Below are 22,174 nucleotides of genomic sequence, written 5' to 3'. Positions count from 1 at the left end.
ACTCGCCAGCCACCAATCCGCAACATGTCTGCCGACATCGCCGACATCAAAACCCACACGTTCGACAACGGCGAGGACACAGCGAGTTGGTCATCCACGATAATATCCGCTCTCGACGCCCTGAGACCGCATCTCCCGACTTCGCTACCGCTCTATCGTCGCCTACAGTTCGGCCACTTTACAAACACCAGCACGATCCTGACCAACCTCGATTTCGGAAAGCCCGACAAACAAGGGATCTTCCACGCGGATGCGCAAGGACGAGATTGGCTGATCTCTTACGTTGACCGGTCATGTCGTCCGGAGACCGAGGCGCTCATCTTTGCCAATTGGGAGACGGCGACCCACGGCGAGGCTGCGTCGGAGGACCAGGAGAGCCAGATGACGCTGATGAACGCTTTTGCTCGCGAGGCGAAGAGATTGCCCCTGCCGCCATCGCAGCACCCCGAAGTCGCAGACAGCATGGCGGCGAGTCCGGGCGATATCACATTCGGGGCCGTGCATGAGAGGACCGCAGCGATGATGCGACGGGCCCGGGTTCTTCATGTCCCCGTTCTACCGAACGATGGGATCTCGATCCCCTTTGGCATGTTCATCTTCAGACTGGGAGGGCAACACGCAGAGGACCAGGACACAGTGAGAACAGACGAGGGCCTCACAACAGGCTTGCGCTGGGGTCATTTGGAACCTGCGCATCTCGCGATTGTTCGGGCACGAACACCTTATCCACGTCTAGAACGAACCATGGCAATCATGCCCAACGTTGGAATATTCTCGGACGGACAGGAAGATCCGATCGCATGGGCACTGATAGGATTGGACGGCAGCTTGACGTCGCTGCACGTCGAAGCAGACTGGCGGAGACGAGGTCTGGGGGTTCTCACAGCTCAAAAGATATTTCGTGATGGCATGGAGGTCTTTTGGGCGAATGACGAGGCCTCCGGCCCACGCTTCGCACATGCCTACGTCGCGAAAGGGAATATCGCGAGCGAAAAATTACTGCACAGTGCCAAAGGCGCATTGGGATGGAATGTGCATTGGATTCATACAAATCTGGGCGCATAGACGTCGGAACGGAGCACTGGCGTTTGAAAGAAGTAGAGGAAGACCTGTGCTAACGTTCATTAGCAAGAGGGCTTTGCGCAGTTGTGTTGGCATTATCGAGCAATGATGGTGATGGGGTTCATTAAAAAATTAGAGTGTTGTTGCTGTTTTTAATCCTCATAGAGCAAGCTCAGGGTTAAAAAAGATTAATCATGTAGTGGAGATTGGAAAAATCCAAAAGAAATTTCGCAACGTACCTTGTCATGTCCAAAGAACTCCACCCTTTTCTCTATTCATTTCACGTCGATACTCATCACTCGTATCCTCGTTGTGTGCATCGTTTAAATTCGTGAGTATCAAATGCTGCACAATGGCCGGCACAGACGTTTAGTCGAAGAGACCGAAACCCATGTCCTCATCCTCAGACTCCTCCTTCTCCTCTTCCTTGGGTGCGGCCGCGGCAGCCGCAGGCGCGTCAGAGCTGGCAGCGGCGGCGACCGGAGCGGCAGCAGCGTAGTTGTCAGGGTTGCGGATGCGGTCCTTGATCTCGTGGATAGCTTCCCACTCGAACTCATCGAGCTCAATGGCAACCGAGATCAAGTTCTTGTAGCTGTTGACCAAGCTGTGCATGATCGAGGGCAACGTAGGGAAGCTGATCGAGAGCGAGATGGTCGCGATGGCGTTGATGGCCGAGCTGAAGGCCTTGAGCAGCTGAGACTCCTCGATGTCGAGAACATTGCTCTCAAAGGTCTGACCGTTGTCGTAGATCTGAGCAATACCCATACCGTAGGTGAAGGGAGAGATGTTCAACATGTTCAGGAGGGTGGCCTCGGAGGCTCCGACCTTGTTGCCGGCTTCGACGAGCTTCAAGTCGGTGGTAATTTCGATGGTACCACGAGCGATCTTGGTGGGGACACCGAGAGCCTGGAAGAAAGAAGTCTTACCGGGCTCCATACCGGTGTTTCCGGCCGGGACGTACACATCGGCAGGGGCGACGGCACCAGCACGAGCGGGAGCCGCGACACGGTTGGAGAGAATCTTCTCACGGGTGGCCTTGAGGTCGGCGTTGGTGAAGACAAAGCCGACGTTGCCCTTGACGTGAGGCAGCAGACGCTCGTACTCGGGGTAGTCACCCATGAAGGTCTTCAACGCACGGCGGACCTGTTATATTTATCAGAATCATGCGCAACTCCCGGTCGATCTCTTGGTCCTATCATACCATGGTGTTCTTGCCCATCAGGACAACACCCTCGCCTCGCATGGCCTGACGAATCTCGTGCATCTGCTGCGACGAGACATTGTCGACGGAGACGATGAAGATGCTCTTGTACTCCTCGAGGTAGCCCTTCAGCTTGTCGAAGTAGCCGGCCTTGTTTGCAGATTTGCCCCCCATAGCGTCGTCGCGGTATAGGGTCTGTTTTTAAGGCTGATTGGTATTTTGGTTGGAAAAAGGGTTGGTGGTGATGAATTGTTGCAGTAGTAAACTATCTCGACGTGCCGTCTTCTGGACGTCGAGGATATGGGAGCAACTTTGTGTGGGTCTGTGCGCGCGCAGTCTTGGCGCTCTGGCTCCGCATAATTTCACCCTTCGTCAGCGCGCGCTCAGATCGCACCAGCACCACGCCGCAGCTGATTCTACACTGCGACGTCTGGATCTTCTTCAACACACAGATTGAAAGCGCACACTTGAGATTGATGGAACATAGAGTCTGAATTATTTCTCTCTTGATCTACCCTATTGCCAAATCCATGGAATGAATTTATGCACGTCAATGTCCTCGACTTCACCCTTTTCAACGCTTCGGCCTTGACGGTCACGCGAGAAATAATCACACGGCGACGATCCTGATGCACAAATCCAATATCCATAGCCTGGCGTGCTGCTACCCGCTGCAAACCGCCCTTGCCGGCTCGGTAGTCCACAGTCACAAAGCGGTACCTCGCCGTAAAGCTCCCACAGGATGAAACTGCGCTCGCGTAACTTCTGGGCACCCTTTCTGCAGTGGGAGTTCAAACACGGATGGTAGATTCGACCGATGTTGCAGCTTGAACGACTGGAAGCTGCAGACCCTCGGCGATGTGTTCGATGACCGCATTCACTGCATGGAACCCGTGCTGGGATGTCTTCGTGAACAGGCGATTGGGGCTCGGATCCGATCGAAGCATCGGGGAATTCGATGTCTTTTGCATCAAGTCAGTCATGACCTCGACATAGGAGTTGTGATGGCCAGCAACCTTACCCGTGTAATGAGTCAGTGGTATCGTATTCGTCCACATCGATGCTGGCTTGCTGTCTGTTGAGCAGACGTTGAGCTTATTTGTCTTCAACGCCCGTGGTACTGAATACATGTAGGTTCTCGAGGGATATCTGTAGAGATGATTGCAAGCAGGCCTAGATAAATATGCCTCTTGTGTTCATGTCCTCTGTGGCGAACGTATGTCTCAGCCACTGCCAATCATATCGCGTCGACTAGAGTTGTTATCTCGACGCTGCTTGATGAAATTGGTACAAAACGATAGATGGAAGTGTTGCTCGCTGACGGTTGTCTGGAGTTCTCGAACAACGCAGAAGGTAAGACAAGTCGACCACAAGCGCACAGCAAGCGGAAAAGCACGCTTTCATGGCCATCCAAAGGTCGTCTCTCGTTCCCAGATTGCTCGAAAGAAGTGGAGGCCAGGAATGCAATCATCAGATTGAACACGAATGGCTGGGTCTGAATTGTGTCGGTATAGCCACAATGTTGAAATCGTTGTGGAGATGGCCACCTCTTCTTGGCCGAGGGTGGTAGGAGGCTAGCTTTATCAAGCATCTGGAAATGTACTGTGATCTGTACTCGACTCCTCGCTGTCTTCAAGCCCCTCTCTGGTGGTCTCAAAGCCAGCGTCGAGATCGGAAAGTCTATGATCACTTTCATCCATACCATCACTCAAGTGACTGTGAAGAGCAAGCACTTTGGCAAAGGCTTCTAAACCCTGAGCAAGGGTGTCCATCTGACGACCCAACTCATCCTCGAGGACTAAGTCATCGCTCTCCTCTTCCATTGATGATGCGTGCGGGGCAACAGCGTGTGGAAAGCTGATATTGGTTCCGGAAAAGACGTCACGGTCAAGATCACGTAATCGGGAAGAGTTGCCTGTTGCGCCATTAGTCTTAGGACCATTATTGGGAGGGAATTCGAAGTTGTTCGATCTGGGGCTGTTGTTCAAATGGTTGAACCTGGCTGTCGTATCGAATGCGCCGAATTTTAGCCAGCTATCTCCACCGACCGCACTGTCGCGAAAAGCGGCGTCAATGTCCAATCCAAGCGACGTCCGATCAGCGAAAGAGGTTTGGATTGAGCCACTAGATGCAGGAGTGTGAATCATTCGATCATGGCTGGACGCATTGCTAGTCAAGCTGTTTCCCCGTGCGTGCATCTGTGTGTGGGTGGTGTTATTGCTGCGTCTTTCGCGGTTACCACCTTCGGAATGCCATTGCTTGTGATAGGAAAAGCGGCTGCGATCGATCTCCAGCTGCAGTGGATCATCTTCCAAATCGAAAGGATTTCCTGACGTCTCATCCGTTGTGGCCGAGTCTGCGATGGAAAGAGCCGTTCGAGGGCGCTCCAGCTGAGCGACAAAGTCCATGGCGCCTGGGCCAAGCGCAGCATCGAGATCGATCATTGAGTCACGGTCGTCATCGGATGGAGGTGCCGAAATGAAGACGCCCTGCGGTGCTGTGATAGAAAGTTCCCGGAAATGACCTTCTGGCGCAGTTGCGCTTCTATCGAGCATGGGTCGGAAAGTAGGAGAAGACTGTCCGTTCATGCTAGCTAGCATTGGCGCAGAGGAATTTCCCGTGTCGTCGCGGTCATGTGTCACAGGTCCTGCGGTCGCAAATGTCCATCCCATAGTGTCACGTTTAGTCGCATCAATTGGTGCAGATGGAAACGCCCACTCCATGGTTGCTCGCTTGTCTTCATGCTGCCCATAACTGTACTCGTCTTCATCATCGTCACCGCGATCACGACTAGGACCCTTGAGAGTGAGGTCTTCATTGTAAGCATAGACGTCAGAATCGCTTGTGAGGGCAGCGAGATTATCCGCGGCCCCCATGTCGATAGAGTCGAGATCAATCATCGACTCTCGCATGGGCGCGTCGTCTGTATATGTACGCAATGGCAAGTCGGATTGAACTGGAGGTGCCTCTTCAATGGGGGTCGGAAATGTGGGCGTTGATACGACAGGCGTATGTAATTGATAATCGCCAGTCTTGAAAAGGCGGTCCAGCGATTTCTCTCCACGATTAGCCGAGAACTCTGCGTGCTGCCGCCGAACAAGCTCCGCGATGTTCAGGTTGGCATTTGTGCCTTCATTGTTGCTACGAGGCGGGAATACCATTGTACTCAACCTCTTCCCTAACATCTCGTCGAAGCTTTCCGAAGTGCTAAAATTCCACCCGTCTGAGGAATGGGCGTCGTCTTCGGAATCGTCGTCTTCATCGATATCGGTATATTGCAAATCAGTAGGACCGGCCATCCAAAGTGACGATCGTGAGCCACCGCCATATTCCCACACTTTGAAATTCTCGATGAGTTTGACGAGATTGCTGGTGGGATAGCGCTTGCTGGTCCCTGCAATGTAGGGATGCTGCAGGATGGCCTCGGCTGATGGCCTCGCTTGCTGGTCTGGATTGAGGCAAAACGCCACCAAGTCTTTGAGATCTTTCGAAAATGCGTCGTCTTCCAGGCGCGGTGCGCGCTCAAGTTTGCGAGCCAGTCTCTGACCGAGACCAACGTCATGATACGGAGGGTGTCCCGCAGCCATTTCGTAAACTGTGCACCCAAAAGACCAAATGTCAATTTCGGTTCCATATGGTTTTTCTTCTGTGGTGACCCCGGTCATTACGTCAACAATCTCCTTTGGCATCCAATGTGGAGTTCCGACGATAGTCTTCCGCTTGGAAGAGACTCCATCTTCAAGGACGCCGACGATTCCAAAATCGCCAAGTTGGATCTCACCATCCTCAGTGACATAGACATTGGCACACTTTACGTCTCGATGAATGATACCAATATCATGCATGCCTTTAAGAGCCACGAGAAGCTCTCGAGCAATAGGAATGATGTACTTCTCCTCAAGACCAAGCTTCTCTCGTTGAAATGGCCGCATGAGGGTGCGTATGCTACCGCCGGTGCAATAGTCTGCCACAATCCACAACTGCGAATGGAGATCAAAAGCGTCATGGATTACATTGACGTTCTTGGTCTTGCTGTCCTTCAGCTGCTGTAGGATGCTTACTTCCTTCCTGAAATCTCGAATAGTCTCATCCATGCGGTCGTACTCGGCACGGAAGTCCTCTTCGTCGATGTTGGTGATTTTGATGGCCACCAGATCGCCTGTGCTTTGAGACCGAGCTTTGTAGACGCGACCAAACGCACCCTTTCCAATAAGCTCCAGAAAGTCATACGGAGGTACAGCTGTGCCGGCACGCTGACAATTTCGAACCACTGACTGGTACATCTCATCGGCATCTCGTTTTCGCTTAGCTGCTTCCTCCTGGGCCCGGAGGAAATCCATCTTGACGTCGTCACAAGAGAATTCGATATTGTGATGTTGTGTCACCTCGAGGCTTGTTCGTCGATTTTTAAGCTCATTCGTCGAAGACGTGCTTGCTCACGTCGATGGGAACTGATCCGGACGGATCGGGCGAGTCTTCGACTTGAACTCTGCTGATCAACCACGACTCAGCATGGCTGCATACGCCACTTGGAATGAGAGAAGCTGTCACTTGTAATCGTGCGATCCACGAGAGCGCGAAGAGGCCTTGTATCGATGTGTTTGCTTTGATAAAGCCACAACCCTATGTGCGGCCAAAAGGCGGTCTTGAGCGGCAACCCCTTTGCAGTCGTATCAAGAGATGGACATGATAACCTGGCGGGGCGCACAACGAGGAAAGCCGGCGCAAGACTGCGCAGTTTCGACGCTGAGCTGAGGTTAGCAAGGCGATTGTCTGTTTGGGCTGTTTACAATTACGCCGGGCGCACGACTGAACAATCCGGCGATAACACGAGTAAACCTGGCAAGGCACTTGCCCTACAGTGCTATTCTCAGCGGCATGGTTGAGACAGGCTTTGCCGCTAGCATCGGGTGCAGTTGAACCACACCCGCGGGACTCATCACACTGTGGGCAACAAGGCAGCTTCAGGTTTGAAGACGAACCACGTGACCTTCCGGAGGACGGTAATTTTGGCCTCAGGTTTCACATATCTCAACCTCTGCCTCACCAGCTGTTCCATGGCATTCTCACAACCTTGGAACGCTCTGATTTCCGATCTGCCTGGTACAGAGCACGCATGAGAGATTAACAGTCCTCCGCAATGAATGTCACCATGCCAGAGAGCGTGGCGACACTCGTACAATGTTCTGGCTTCTGCCACGACAGTGGTGCAAAAGTGCTCGCGCACCTCTGGGGGTCAATCACCCGGCGAGATGAGCTTACTGACGAGTTAAATATTCTGGCAGCCCTTCGACAAGGCCAGTTCCGATCGCAAAACGCCTAGTCAATGTTTGAATGTTGTGGATGCATTCTTGCCCTTGAAACTGGGCATATCTACCTACTAGGTAGTAGGTAGTTTGACACTTCCCGCTTGAGACTCCTGTACGGGCGAGTGCGCGGGCCTTCCCGCAGACTTTCCGTCAATTTTGCCAAGCCGCACCGCACTTCGCAACATCATCGTCAAATCTTTGATTGAGCTTGTGACAACGCGACAGCACGCACGACAATTCATCTTAATTAACAACAACAGCCAACCGTCAATATGGGTCGCATGCACAGCAATGGCAAGGGAATTTCTTCCTCCGCCATCCCATACTCTCGCGCTGCTCCGGCATGGTTGAAGACCACTCCTGAGCAGGTCGTTGACCAGATCTGCAAGCTCGCGAAGAAGGGTGCTACACCTTCGCAGATTGGTGTTGTCCTTCGTGACAGCCACGGTGTTGCTCAGGTCAAGATCGTCACCGGTATGCGGACGCTGATATCTCACGTGTTTGGAGACATTCTGACGTGGACCAGGAAACAAAATTCTCCGAATCCTCAAGAGCAACGGTATGCAGTCACCACTAGTCCAGCCTGTGTGAAAAAGAGACGAGCGGTGGCATCATCGGAGCAGCTTTGAATTGCTAGCAAAAGACGGAGCACATACATGATGCCGCCATGTCATACACAAACACAAATTACGCCTCTGCTTGGTCATCAGACTGACAGAGAGATTGCCACAGGCCTTGCACCAGAGATCCCCGAAGACCTCTACATGCTGATCAAGAAGGTAAATATGACACCGCTTTGCTTGCGTTCGTTGATTGGGAAACTGATGGGCTGTAATAAAAGGCCGTTGCCGTCCGAAAGCACCTCGAGCGCAACCGAAAAGACAAGGACAGCAAGTTCCGTCTGATTCTGATCGAGTCGCGTATCCACCGTCTCTCACGATACTACAAGACCGTCGGTGTCCTTCCCCCGACCTGGAGATACGAGAGCGCCACTGCCAGCACCTTGGTCGCATAAATTTCATGCCTGTTCTCAATAGCATTGTCAAGGAGGAAGCTGGGTTGGTCGATCGGGACGAAAGGGCAATTCAGGGTCGGAGTAGTCGAAAAACAGCATGGCGTCACCGGCGAAGATTTGCACGACACAGCATCGCGCCAGTTGGCGTGGCTGAGTGTTACGATTTTATCATTACTTGCAGATTACGATAGAGATCAATACTGTTGATCATCATCAATTGTCATTCTGTCAAAAGGAACACTGCAACTAAGAAACACGACTCATGTTGACTGTCCACAACCTGTCCATTACCATTTGTTGCCAAAAAATCCTCTCGTTATCAATGCATGCAAATTCCCACCCAATGCTTGTGTCACAAGCCTGGCATTCTCTCGCCTGTTGCTCCCTAATTCCCATCATTTGTCGAGGTTCGCAAATTACTCCTCAGTGGAAGCTGCGGCTCCTTCGCCGTTGGTCGCGCCATAGTCGGCTCTCTTGACGCCCCTGGGGCGACCGGTGATGTCCTGCCATGTAGCCCCGAATCGCCTGCTGGTGCTTGCCAGCAGACCCTCTTCTTCCTCGGCGCGAAGGTCGTCATCAAGGATCTCCTCATCCAAGGTGGGAACGCGGAAGAGCATGACAACGAACACAATCAGGAAGATGCCGAGGAATGCAAACTGAGCGTAGAAATTGACTACACCAAAGTAGGGATAGTTGGCGTTGATGCGGTTCAAGATCGTGCTGGCGACACTGGGCGTGCAGACCATCTTCGCGCTAGGGTTGTCCGATGTTTCGGTGCATGCCTTGATGGCGTTGTGGTGCTCACTGCAATCTGGCTGCAAGCCTGGCGTATATGATGGAAGATCGCAGAAAGTCTGAGGGCCAAAGGTTGCGTACTGAGGAGCAACGATCTGAGCTAGCGCGTAGTTGATGGCAAGAGTCATCAATGTCAAGAGAACGGTGCCCATGAGCATGGCATTTGGCGTAGTCTGACCCTTGCGGATACGGAAGAGGACGATCCAGAGGAAGCGGATCCCAACGCTAGCGAGGCCGACCACGGTGGCACTGAAGAACAGAAGCGTGAGGAGCAGGAAGAAGATGTAGTCGATGGGGAAAATCCGGGATGTCGCGATCATAAGCTCGTTGATCGGCTGAAGAATGTTGGTTTTGCCGAGCACATAGCCGCAGCTAGCACCACAGACGGAGTTCTTGATCTTGTCGACCATGGTGATGAGCATGCTGACGAAGACGATGACAGAGACTAGGAGGATCAGAAGACCACCAAGGAGCTTGATGGGTCGGAAGACCGCCTCCAGCTTCAACCATGCTCGGATGAGGAAGTTGCGGCCCTGGCCAGTGTTTTCTGCCGCAAGGCGTTCGCGGCGGACCAAGGTTCGTTCCTCACGAATGAGCGCCTCGAGCTCACGTCGATCACGCGCATCCAGACCCTCATCGCGGCCTTCGTTGCGGCCTTCGAGCTGGCGTTGTCGCTCGCGGTTTTGCTCGAGCTGGCTCGACGTGCTGGCCATGATCTGGGGAGCAGAAATTCTAGGCGCAGACTTGATGAGGGCGAGAGGCAACAAGGCCAACCCTGGTGCCGTGTACAGACAGTACAAGATGGTACCGATCATGGTCAAGAGGCCAATGGCAAAAGTGAGAGCCCGTTCGCCATCTGGGAGATCATCAGTACAATGTGCAAAGCATAGTCACAGCAGGATAGAAACTTACGGTTCTCTAGGAGGATGTCCTTGAAGTAGTCCAAGTCCTTATGCTCGTTGCGAGTCTTCTTGACGACCGGGACAAAGAACCCAACGAGAAAGAGGATGATAGCCAAAAAGATGAACGCGAAAGTGTACTTCAGCGCACCCCACAGCCTGCCCGCAACGGATTGCTGGCGCTCCATTGTGGCAACCTCATCGTATTCCTCATACCAGAAATATGTGAATGGTACGACGATCAGACACAGCACAGCATCCAGGCTGTACAGGGTATAGTAGACGATCTTCAGAATGTAGAGGGTCTCATCGACCTTATCCGGCGTGGCCCAATCCTTCTTGCGACCAAGCGAACGTGATGTTGTGGACGAGACCAGCGCGATATCGACCGGCAGAAGTAGAACAGTAGCGAGCAGCGCAAGCACGGTCAGCCAGCAGACAATTGTCACGCTGTAGGCGCGCTCAGAAGGTTTCTGGTAGACGAATACGAAGACAGCCGAGACGAGGAAGATGATGCCTAGACAGACGGCGTAAGCCACCCAGATGAGGGAGGTTTCGATCAGTGCCATGTTGGTCTGACTGCACAACTGCAGATGATTGTCTGGTGAAGCTGTTGAAATCGCAGGAGGAAGGTCGGAGGAGTCCACGCCTTTCTTGCTCGGCTGAACGCGACTGCCGGTCTGCTCCGCCCGCGTAATCCGGTGTCGCCGGCTTGCCTACAGGTGACTCCGGAAGCTGCTGTTGGTGAAGGAAATTCTGTTGAAAATTCGCCCCGTCCTTATCGCGGTTGCGGTAGGGAAGAACGAGTACAGCTGTGTGAAGAAACGGGAAGGAAGCTGGACACGACGCGAAAGCGGGAAAAGGTTTGCGGGCTGCCAGCTCCGGGCCAGTCTGACGTCGTCTGTGGCACTTCACCAAATCGAGCTTTGCTTGCTGTGGCTGATGCTTCCGCGACTCCGCATATGTGAATCGACGCCCGGGCGCGTCCCGTCAATATTCTTGAGACAAAATATCCGAATGCCAACACATTGAACACAACAACGACTGGGAATTGAGCAGCTGAAGTGCGATCTCACATTGATACACCTCATGGACCGATCTCAGCTGCCAGACTGACAAATAGGAAGTGGTCGAGATGGAATGCTTTGCCGAGTTACTCCCTCCCACTGCTGTAACGCACGCTATCGCGCTACCCTTCCTGAGCCCCAATGCCAATAACGTCGTTGTTGCAAAGACTTCACTTCTGCAAGTATTCGACATCAAGCCATCACCTGCGACCGATGATGCATCTGGAGAGCAGCAGACGGCGAGGCTCGTCCTCGTTGGTGAATATCCACTATCGGGAACGGTGACAGCATTAGCCCGGGTGAAGATCCTGGACACCAAAACCGGCGGCGAAGCTATCTTGCTGTCCTTCGCACACGCAAAGCTCAGCTTGCTAGAATGGGATCCAGACAACCATCGCACGAGCACTATCAGTATCCATTTCTATGAGGGCGACAATATCGTCGACCAACCATTCGGACCGGGGTTGAGCGAATGCGATACCATACTGACGGCCGACCCGAGCTCGCGATGTGCTGCTCTGAAGTTTGGGCCACGATTTCTCGCCATCGTCCCTTTCCGACAAGCTGGCGACGAATTGATAGGAGAAGAGGAAGAGGGTGCTGATGCGAATGCAATCACGAAAACTTCGATAGCGCAGACAAATGGTGGTCTCGACGTCGCAGAAACCCCGTACAAGCCATCCTTTGTGCTACCCATGACAACGTTGGATCCATCATTGAATTGCATTGTGCATCTCGCATTTCTGCATGAATATCGCGAGCCGACGTTTGGTATCCTCGCGTCATCCACTTTGCCATCGGCCGCTCTGCTCGCAGAGCGCAAGGACATTTTGACCTACACCGTATTCACGCTTGACCTCGAGCAGCGGGCTTCCACGAACCTCATAACAGTGACCAAACTCCCGTCATCGCTATGGAAGGTGATGCCGCTACCAGCACCCATAGGAGGTGCTCTCTTGATTGGCGACAACGAAATTATTCACATCGATCAGAGCGGTAAAGCCAATGCAACTGCGGTCAACGAATTCGCGAAGCTGGAGAGTGATTTTGGCATGGCGGACCAGTCGCATCTTAACATGAAGCTAGAAGGCTGTGTGGTGGAAGTCATCGATCATATGTCTGGAGGACTATTGATTGTTCTAAGAGATGGTTCAATGGCCACTCTCAGCTTCAAGGTTCTTCGCAGAAGTATCAGTGAGCTTGTGGTCACGCGCCTAGCTTCGGAAACGAGCGGCGCCATTTCACGCGCAAGTCCGTCCTGTCTGACCTTGTCACGCGACGGAACAATATTTGTAGGGAGCGACTTCGGACCCTCGTCTCTCGTGTCCTGCTACGCAACGACAGTGCCATCTAGCCGGAAACGATCTCTGGCACAAATGAACGAAAAGGCAGACGAAGCCGTCGATAGAGAAGGGAGCGAAGCAGATGAAGAGGAGGCAGAGGAAGAAGAAGACGATGATGATCTCTACAGTGTTGCGCCTGCCACAAAGAAGCGAGCCACCTCGTCAAATGTGCATTCAAATATTCCTGACATTGCAAACTTCACTTTTGCGCCGCTGGACAACCTTCCATCCCTCGCTCCTGTCAACCAGGTCTGCCTTGGCCGCGCCAAAGGTTCTCGAGCTGGAAGATTGGAGCTCTTGGCTGGAACAGGTCGAGGCCACTCAAGCCGACTAGCTATCCTGAATCGTGACATTATTCCGGAGGCGCTCGGAACTACCAGCATAGGGAGCGCTTCGGCAGCATGGACGGTTTGTGCAAAGCCAGAAAAACATGCGGACCAAGCGGAGCAGAAGTCAATTGATCGCGCATTTGACAATCTGCTCTTCGTCAATGACGATTCCACAACACGAATTCTTGACATCAACGATTCTGATGACAACGAGAGCCAGTTTGTCGAGCGCTCGGCGCCTGAGTTTGAGAATGAGGGAGAGACGCTGGAAGTCAGTACGTTACGAAATGGCACCCGCATTGTCCAATGTCGGAAGAACGACATTAGAATATACGAGTCGAATCTTGCTTTGAGCCAAATTATTCCAATGGAGGACGAAGAGTCTGGTGCGGAACTGAACATCGTCCATACATCAACTTGCGAGCCATATTTACTGGTTGTTCTGGACGATGGAAGCATGCAGGTCCATCAGGTCCAAGGCAAGGAAGTCGAGCCTCTCACTTGTCATGGCGTCACCGAGGAGAAGAAGTGGCTGAGCGGCTCCATCTACTCTGGATCCCTGACGCGGGACGACCCCGTTCTGCTCTTACTCGGCTCGAATGGTTCCTTACACATGTTCAGTCTCCCAGATCTTGAGCCGATCGGAACCGTACTTAGCTTGCCTCACCTTCCGCCGGTCTTTTCAATGGAATCTTCACAACGGCGAATGGGTGCAAAAGAGACACTGACAGAACTCCTCATGGCAGATCTTGGGGCTGACGGACATTCGCAGCCATACCTTGTTCTCAGGACAGCCATGGATGACATTGTTCTCTACGAACCATTCAACGACCGAAAGCGCGCTGCATCAAGTCCTTGGTACGCTGACCTACGCTTCCGGAAAGTGCCAATGGTGTACATTCCGAAGTATAATGAAGCGGCTGATGACGATTTGGAGCTGAAACCTCCGGCATTGAGAGGCGTGAACATCGGGCAGTACCAGGCGATTTGCATCCCTGGCACACCACCTAGCTTGATTTTGAGATCCGCATCAAGTTCGCCGAAAGCCCTCGAGATTCGCTCGACAGACGAGCACGGACATATGCAACGCATCTCATCTCTGAACACTCCTAGGTGTCAACAAGGATTTCTGACGGTCGATTCTGGAGGAACTCTGAAAGAATTCCGACTACCGGAAGGCGCGTGGTTCAGCTCTGGCTGGTCTGTGCGACAGCTAGATTTAGGCGGAGAGCTTCGACATCTTGCATATCATACTTCTAGGGAGGTGTATGTGGTTGCCACTTCCCGAGACGTGGATTTCTACTTCTCGGAAGACGACAACCGGCACCCAGAGCAAGATGGTAAGTACATGATATTCCTTCACACCCCAATGATCACGGAATCGTCCCATAATGCATCACGACAAGCATCACGTTCTCCTCTGTCAATTCAGGAGTGACGTCTACTGGTGAATGCTAGATTGATTTCCCTTGACATCGCTCTTGTACGATCTCAGATCCCTCGCGGATAGATGGACTGCCTTGCAAGAATACATACTGTTTGCCCTCTTGCCTCGGTCCATTATGAGTGGATTATATGCTGACAGCGCCACAGATATCTCGTCCAGGCCACAGGTGCCACAATACAGCATACATCTGGTGTCTTCAGCGACTCGGCACATCATCGATACCTACGACATGCCATCTTTCCAATGCATCACTTCATTGAAAATCATGCCTCTAGAGATCTCCGAAAACACTCATGAACAAAAATCCATGATTGTTGTGGGCTCGGCAGCGCTCCGTGGTGAGGACATGCCCGCTCGCGGGCTTGTGACTGTCCTCGATATCATCGACGTCGTGCCTGATCCCGATAGCGAGGAGAGCGGAGTGAAGTTCTCCGTCGTCTCCAACGAGGAGACCAAAGGTGCTGTCACCGCCATCGAGTCTTTCCCGGGAGGATTGATCGGCACGGCTCAAGGACAGAAACTCATGATCAGAGGTCTGAAGGAGGACGGATCGTGTCTTCCAGTTGCATTCCTGGACGCCCAGTGCCACGCCACCACACTGAAGAGTTTACACGGGCGCGGATTGTGGCTGTTAGGAGATGCTTGGAAAGGGTTGTGGTTCGGGGGCTTCACCGAGGAACCCTACAGAATCACTGTTCTAGGGAAGAGCTCCATGGACGTCGAGGTCATCTGTGCCGAATTTCTCCCCTTTGAGGGTCAACTCTTTATCCTCGTCGTCGACAGCAACACCGACCTCCACATCCTCCAATACGACCCGGAGAACCCCAAGACCGTCTCGGGAATGCGCCTGCTGCACCGCTCTTCCTTCCACGTCGGCCACTTCCCCACCAGCATGACACTGCTCCCATCCACGCTCTCCCCCTTCACCGACCAAGAAGAGACCGTGGCCAACGGCCACACCTCCTCCGCCGACCACGCCCCGCCGCTCTTCCACATCCTCCTGACGTCCGCCTCGGGCGCCCTCGACCTCATCACCGCGCTGGACGAGAGCACATACCGCCGCCTGTCGGCGCTGCAGATCCATCTGACCGCGATCCTCGAGCACGCCGCGGGCCTGAACCCGCGGGCCTATCGCGCGTGCGTCGAAGGCGAGGGGTTCGGCGGCAGGGGCGTCGTCGACGGGAACCTCGTCCGGAGGATCTTCGAGCTCGGCACCGCCAAGCGGAGCGACGTGCTGGGCCGCGCCGCGGGAGACGCGTGGCGGCTGCGGAGCGATCTGGAAATCATCGGAGGTGGCGGCCTGGCGTACCTGTAGGGGGGTTGCGGGAAACAGGCGGACGCCGTTCTCATGTCGGAGCCGTGGCATGTGCCGTGTGCATCATCACCAGAGGTAGCGAGTCTTGATCGCACGTTTCTACTTTTGCACGATGGAAACGAAAGCTAGGATCCTGTGTGTGTGGAACTTCGTCATGGATTTCTCGTATCGATACAGTACACTCACACCACTGACTGACTGACTGACTGACTGACTGACGTGACTACTATTACCATGCCCCGTACATATTTCCCTCCACATGAAATCCATTTCCCCCCTAATGTCACGCAACCCCCTCCCGCTATCCATCCCCCAAAATGACCCGCCGCATCGACGTGCATCCATCCAGAGACTACGATTTCCAAATCTTCCACCCTTTCCGCCGGACGCTCCCGCCGCCCCGGCCGAGCTCGTCCGCCGCGTACTCGGCTGCCGGCGAACCCCTCTCGTCGTCGCCGGCGCCCCGCCGGTCATGCTGCAGCGACAGTTTCCTCAGGAAGCCGCCGGCGGCGTTGCGCGGCGGAGCCTTCGCTTCGGCGTGTGCCGAATAGGAGTGGGGGAAGAAGTCACCGCCGCCACCGCCCTGTCCGGGCGGGCTGGAGGACATGGCCTGCGGGGGAGGGAGGTAGTGGTCGTGTTGCTGCTGCTGCTGTTGTTGTTGGTATTGTTGCTCCGAGGAGAGGACGGTTCCGTTGTCGTCGTCGTCTTCGTCATCGTCGTCGTCGTCGTCTTCGTCATCGTCGTCGTCGGTGTAGGGGTCGGTGTTGGGGTTGTAGGGGGTGGCGCGGCGGGGCGCGGCTTTGGCGGCGACGGCGCGGGGGGTGGTGGTTTGCGCGCGGGTGGAGGGTTGTCGGGTGGGCAGAGTGGTGGTCGCGGCGGTGCCGATGGGTGGCGGGGAGAGGGTGAGTCCTTGGTTGTAGGAGTGATGATGGGAGGAGCGGTGCTGAGAGTAGTCGTCTTGGTCGTCGTCATAGCCGTCGTTCATTGCGATGTGGTCGCCGTTTCGTGCGGCGCTCGTACGACCGAGCCCGGCGGTGGGAGCGGTCGGGCTTGTTGCGGCGGCGGCATCGACGTGGTTCGAGGCGATGCTGACGGTGCGGCTGCCGCTGTGCTGGATGCTGTCGTCGTATTCGTAGGGATCTTGACTTGCCCGGTTGGTATTGGGGGCTTCTCTAGATCTGAAGCCTCGGAGACGATCAATCAGGCTCTTGCGGTGGCTTGAGAATCGCGCCGTGTTGAGATCGCCGGCACCCCCGTAGGCCAGTGCTGGGACGAGCAGTCTGTACGGGATTGTGGCGCCGGCAGGGTCATGCTGGTCGATTTCCATGCAAAGACTGATATCCAATCCATCCCGGAGATCGACATGCATGTCGATGCTGTCTTCTGGACCGCCCTTGGCGACTGCCTTGCGAATGGCCTTCTCCGATAAATTCGTCGGACGGCGGAGGAACGTGGGCCGCTCGAAGTCATCTTCCGATGCACCATTCGCGTTGTGGCGGGGGGCCTGAGCCCCGAGGCTATTTGCACGCTGCATCGTTGGATGGGAGGGCTGGTCTTGTGCGGCTGCGGGGTCGCGCAACGATACGGGGGGATAGGGCCTTCTCTTCGACGAGCCTGACAATCTCCGCACCAGATTCCCGGCTCGGGTCAACGACATTGTCCTCTTCATCGACCCGGGCGGGAACTTGCGATCGGCATTCGCACCGTGGCTGGCCCCGAAAGCGTCAAAGGTCGCAGCTCTGGCCGGTGGGGCTTTTTCCGGGCGGGGCGAAGGAGGTGGAGTCGAGCCCGGGACCCATTCTCTGATCATGCAGTAGTTTCGTCGTGGGAGTAGATGTCGGTTGTTGCGTCGGCTACCATCGACGTCGTGTTCGAACATCGGGATGAGGTCCTCGTCGGTGTTGTCGTCCAAATGATGGATTTTGTTCCGTTTGTTGAGCACGTCAGCCATCATGGTAGGCGGAGGCGTATTAACAATCGCCGAGCTGATGACGTTTGGCATATAACGATGATCCTTGTCCTTACGAATTCCCAATTTCTTGGCTGTGTAGAATTGGCCAACAGCGCCGAGATGGACATCACCACCGAGAATGGTGATGCGAACGCTCTTCTCCGCAGCCAACTCCTGCAGCTCCTGGATGAACCAATTGCGCTCTGCCTTGTGGTGCTTGGCGGTCCAGTGGTCGTCCAGGTCGTCGAGGATCTCCACACCGCCATCAAATTTATTGATGAAGCCACCAAGCATACCCGCACGGCCCATGGCTTTGACGGGGTCCATGACTCGGCTGGTCAGGATGTTCTCGAGGAAGTTGAGACGGGGGTACGCGATGGGCACGCCGAGCAACACGATCAAATGTTTGGTCTCACCCTTGATGATCTCGGCCCGACACCGATTGAACACATAGTCGTACGTTCCCTGACACAGGATCTCGTCTCTCCTGCGTTCCGTGCGACAATCGAGGCCCAGGAAGGCGACCTTGCGACCGAGCTTCAAGAACACACTTCGGCTTAACTGACTGATGAAAGGCCCAGGCTGACTACCAAGCAACCAGCTAGGCTCTTCTTTCTCCGTCTCTGCGACCACACTCTGGTGCTGGAAAAGCATGTAGTACTTGAAAGCCACCGCACCTAGGCCCGTGAAGATCTTCGAACCCATGAATCGCTCGGGATAACTCCCGTAGCCGTCGATGATGTCGTGGTCGTCCCAGATGTTCACCATCGGAATCTGCGAGTTGGCCATTCCGAACAGTCCCTGGGAGAACCACATGCAGTACCGCTCAAGGTAGAAATGCTCGAGCTCATGCTGCAACTCCTCAGTGAAGTCGGCGGTGTATTTGTGATCGAGGGTGGGCTTGACATGGAGCCACTGTCGGAAAAGAGTGGTGTCTCTCATCGCCGCATCGTTGTAAATCTGGTCGCCACCACCGATCATCAGGTGGAAGGGACGACTCTGATGTCTGTTGAGTACATCGCGCCATAACGGATCTGGTCCACAAAACTCGTCAGGATCGACGCTGACGGAGAAACCGTTGCAGGAATGGAACATGGCGTTCATGGTCTCGCCCCGAGCAGGCACCCAGAAGGACATGGCGGGTCCTTTGTTGATGCGATAGGCGATTCGCTGCTGTTGACTTCCCAGTTCGATTTCCACGTTGAACCGCCAAAAGGTGTGACCTTGCTCGATGTGAAGGCGGAATCCCTTTACCTCTCGATACCGCTTTGCCTTTTCTCCGTCCCGAGCTTTTACGCGGTTCTGCGGATTGACTGGCTTGCCATCTGCACCTATGGCTGGCTTTGTCCCTCGTGGGGGAACGCGCGTAGCTGCGAAAAGTCCATGGTTGGATTCTTCACGACTCAGATCGACTCCTTGTTCGATGTCATCCACAGGCCGAACATATAGGACGCGACCAGTGCGCGAGATTTTGACCTGACCTGCAAGTGGGTCCTCATGTGTAGAGGAAATGGCCTTTTCATCCTCGGAACGGTGCGACGGAGGCACGAGCAGGTCCGACGGCTGCGCGAAGATCCGCAGGACCGGTGTGCGCGAGAAGTCCGATCGTTCGTCGTGGGTCACGATCATGATACTTCCCCGCCAGACTTCCTTTGATGGGACCGTGTTTTCACGGCTGTGCCGAGCAGGTACCGCTGCTTCAGTACGAATACCAGTATAGCGGAGCAAGGGGCCACATTTGAGGAACAATCTTGGCTGGAAGCCGAGCGCGTGTTCCTCGTATGCGCCGCTGTACTGCTCAAGATCCGGCACTCCGCTGGCCCAGCTCGCGCGTGTGTGCTGATTCTTCTCCCACCATGCTGCATCGTTGGCTTCTCTGTTCGCGGCTGCGGAAGCGGCAGCTGCAGCGGCTGCGTTGGTCTGTTCGAAATAGAGATCTTCCACCGTCAGCCTCGCGATGCTCGCATGCCGCCAGTCGTCAAGCGGTTTCGAAGTGTCTTGGTAGGATCGAGATTCTGCGTGGTGGAAAAAGTCACCGAAGCGGTGGTGCTTGTGCGCGCTGTCGTCGGCACTCGGGTGCTCATCCACGCCGAAGCCCACCTGCTGTCTGGCCTTTTGTGCGGTAGCTGTCTGTGGCGGCAACGCATATTTGACACCGTTGTTCTTGGGATTCAGAGCCTGTTCTGGTGAAAGGATTCCAGCTCCGTCTGCCCCGCCGTCCGCTTTTTTCGAGCCGCCGATTCGCGATGTCTGGAGAGCGTGCTTGGTGGTGCCCAATCCTCGAGGGCCACCCGTCTCGTGCTGGTTCGGATTTCGGCCATCGTCAAGCATCCCGCCGTATCCGCCCTGAAAGCCATTGGCCGTCACCGGCGAGATGGGGCTCGTCGGTGATGGCAGCTGTTCTGCCATCTGCGATTTTCGACGCTCATACGCAGCCTTGCCCCGCTCGGCCGCAGCGTCGTTCGCGGCGCTCGCCCCATCTCGAGGACCGCTCCCGTAGACTCTTCCCTGCCGCCTTGATGGGTCTGCGGGAGCTGCGTTCATCCCCTTCGTAGTGCGCGGCGCCGATCCTGTGTCAGGGTTTGATGGTTGCCCACGTTTCGCCATCGTTGGTGATGATTGCTGCGGCGGCGAAGTGATCTGCTTGCGTACCGTCTCGCGAATGCTGTCAGTCCGATCGCGAGGGACGGCACCCTCGCTCGCTTGTCGAGAGTGTCTCGCGGCCCGATCTCGTTGGCTGTGCTCGCGCGAGACGCCGTCGCTCACGATTCGGTGTTGGTGAGTTTGCGGATTATCCTGCCCAGCATGCTCGCCGTCCGTGGAGTTCCTCACGCTCTTCTGCTGAGCTCGTTTCTCGGCTTCCGCCACTCTCGCCCGCTTCTCCTGCTTGGTCCACGATTCCAGGTGCTGCAGCGGACTCCGATCCGAAACCGATGTCCTTCTTATGCTCTCCGAGGCGTTCGATGCACCGGAAACCTGTCGTGTCTTGGGCTGAGCTGGCGGTGTGGATTCAACGATCGGCGAGATGGGGAGGTCATTCTGCGCGACGGCCGGCCCTGGTGACCATACCCTGGCGCGCAGGTTGTCTGGGACATATTCCGGATCTATTTGGGCTGGCGGCGGCTGCGGCTGCAGAGCGGGCGAGGAGAGCGCGTTCACATGCTGCGTCTGAGACAACAACGCGGAAAGGGTCTCCGGATCCGAATTCAACGTCGATCCCAAGGGCTCTGAGACTTTCGCATTCAGGGCCTGTGCTGCGGACAGAAGGTGGTTCTGCTGCTCGAGTCGACCTGTCCGAGGCGTAGTCGTGTGCTCATCAAATGGGACGGGATCTGCGCCGGCGGCTCGCTGCGAGAAGGAGCGCTTGATCGTGTCAGAAGCGCGAGGTGGTGGTTGGTAGTATTGGTAAGGACCGGGTTGATCGTCCTGGTCCAGGGCATCCGCTTGCGGCGCGATGCCGTTTCTCCACAGACCAGAGTGCCTTCGGTCGTCCATAATATTCAGACCCAAGCTGGAATAGATCTGTTCTGTTCGGTGGTGACAAGTTTGTAAGCTCCACTATGTCATAGGCGAATCTGGCGCGAAGGTACCAAACGGGCGTGGCGTGTGAACCGTTTTCAAGGCGTGGTGGAGCGCATCGCCGGTCTGAAGCGGTTGGAGCTGTGAGACATGAACAGCCAACGGTAAATAGTCGCTTGGAAGGGATCAAGGAAAGAAGACGAAAATCAATCCCGACGAGCACAAGATTTACGACGTTGACGAGCCGGGCGACGGAAGGGCATCGAAAGGAAGGACGATGGCAGGGCGGAGGTGCAGTACAGTATAGTACAGACACAGCACGACGACGAGGCTGTAGGATTCCATGCACAGTACACCATGCAGCGCTTGCTCTGCTTGTTTTGCTTGCTTGCTTTGCATACATTTTTTGGTGGTGGCTGGTCACCAATTCACCATCATCACCACCACCAATTCATCACCAATTCCCCAAATTCACCGCCATCACATCCATCAATTCTCCACCAATTCACCATCAATTCACCACCACCACCACATCCATCAATTCCCCATCAATCCACCACCCTCGCATCCCACCGCCACCACGACCTCGCCCGGGCGGAAATTGGGTGACTTCAGTACAGCGTCCATCGCACAGGACGGACGGACGTCTGTATGTATGTATGTATGTATGTATGTACACATGGGCCTCGCTGGCAATCCTGCGCGCACACACGACACGCATGTGCATGCATGGTCCCGGCCTGTCCACCGAGCGTCCTCCGCGTCACAGTCGGCGGTGGTGCTGTGGACTCGGGCTTAGCTGCACCGGGCGGCAGAGCAGCAGAGCGGAGGTCGCCCTCACGCCAGCTGCGGTTTCATTGCCATGAAACCGCAGCAATAATGTACTGTAATCGATTGAACGAAGCATTGTAGCTGGAGACAT

The 22,174-nt window shown here is 54.9% G+C and overlaps 8 protein-coding genes across 8 annotated transcripts; 4 read left to right on the top strand and 4 right to left on the bottom strand.

The window, feature by feature from the left end:
- Positions 1-267: 267 nt before the first annotated feature.
- On the top strand, positions 268-1,056 carry K489DRAFT_308584 (uncharacterized protein; the record flags this gene model as incomplete). Its single annotated transcript, XM_033600617.1, has 1 exon — positions 268-1,056. A coding segment is annotated over one exon (789 nt), but the record flags the coding sequence as incomplete, so codon positions are not given.
- Positions 1,057-1,431: 375 nt separating this feature from the next.
- On the bottom strand, positions 1,432-2,437 carry K489DRAFT_326635 (uncharacterized protein; the record flags this gene model as incomplete). Its single annotated transcript, XM_033601917.1, has 2 exons — positions 1,432-2,205; positions 2,264-2,437. 2 exons carry the CDS (start codon positions 2,435-2,437, stop codon positions 1,432-1,434), a joined length of 948 nt encoding a protein of 315 aa, XP_033456047.1.
- A 3,011-nt stretch (positions 2,438-5,448) lies between these two features.
- K489DRAFT_326786 (kinase-like protein) lies at positions 5,449-6,603 on the bottom strand (the record flags this gene model as incomplete). Its single annotated transcript, XM_033601934.1, has 1 exon — positions 5,449-6,603. A coding segment is annotated over one exon (1,155 nt), but the record flags the coding sequence as incomplete, so codon positions are not given.
- A 1,241-nt stretch (positions 6,604-7,844) lies between these two features.
- K489DRAFT_364209 (uncharacterized protein) lies at positions 7,845-8,587 on the top strand (the record flags this gene model as incomplete). Its single annotated transcript, XM_033602696.1, has 4 exons — positions 7,845-8,046; positions 8,099-8,131; positions 8,305-8,351; positions 8,414-8,587. 4 exons carry the CDS (start codon positions 7,845-7,847, stop codon positions 8,585-8,587), a joined length of 456 nt encoding a protein of 151 aa, XP_033456045.1.
- Positions 8,588-8,661: 74 nt separating this feature from the next.
- Positions 8,662-11,117, bottom strand: K489DRAFT_384505 (uncharacterized protein). The gene is made up of 2 exons (XM_033605874.1): positions 10,295-11,117; positions 8,662-10,238 (listed from the first exon to the last, which is right to left on the bottom strand). Exons 1-2 carry the CDS (start codon positions 10,848-10,850, stop codon positions 9,004-9,006), a joined length of 1,791 nt encoding a protein of 596 aa, XP_033456044.1. The 5' UTR covers positions 10,851-11,117; the 3' UTR covers positions 8,662-9,003.
- Positions 11,118-11,416: 299 nt separating this feature from the next.
- K489DRAFT_326700 (uncharacterized protein) lies at positions 11,417-15,782 on the top strand (the record flags this gene model as incomplete). The annotated part of the gene is made up of 2 exons (XM_033601928.1): positions 11,417-14,360; positions 14,614-15,782. The coding sequence occupies 2 exons, from the start codon at positions 11,417-11,419 to the stop codon at positions 15,780-15,782; spliced, it is 4,113 nt and encodes a 1,370-aa protein (XP_033456043.1).
- On the bottom strand, positions 15,783-21,532 carry K489DRAFT_384504 (uncharacterized protein). The gene has a single exon (XM_033605873.1). The coding sequence runs from the start codon at positions 21,226-21,228 to the stop codon at positions 16,135-16,137; it is 5,094 nt and encodes a 1,697-aa protein (XP_033456042.1). The 5' UTR covers positions 21,229-21,532; the 3' UTR covers positions 15,783-16,134.
- Positions 21,533-21,689: 157 nt separating this feature from the next.
- K489DRAFT_384503 (uncharacterized protein) lies at positions 21,690-22,167 on the top strand (the record flags this gene model as incomplete). Its single annotated transcript, XM_033605872.1, has 1 exon — positions 21,690-22,167. The coding sequence occupies exon 1, from the start codon at positions 21,982-21,984 to the stop codon at positions 22,162-22,164; it is 183 nt and encodes a 60-aa protein (XP_033456041.1). The 5' UTR covers positions 21,690-21,981.
- Between the last annotated feature and the right edge of the window lie 7 nt (positions 22,168-22,174).

The sequence above is a fragment of the Dissoconium aciculare genome, assembly GCF_010015565.1.
Source record: "Dissoconium aciculare CBS 342.82 unplaced genomic scaffold K489scaffold_15, whole genome shotgun sequence".
NCBI classification, from domain to species: domain Eukaryota; kingdom Fungi; phylum Ascomycota; class Dothideomycetes; order Mycosphaerellales; family Dissoconiaceae; genus Dissoconium; species Dissoconium aciculare.
The sequence above is the reverse complement of the archived record's forward strand: the minus strand, read 5'-3'. Positions and strand labels throughout refer to the sequence as shown.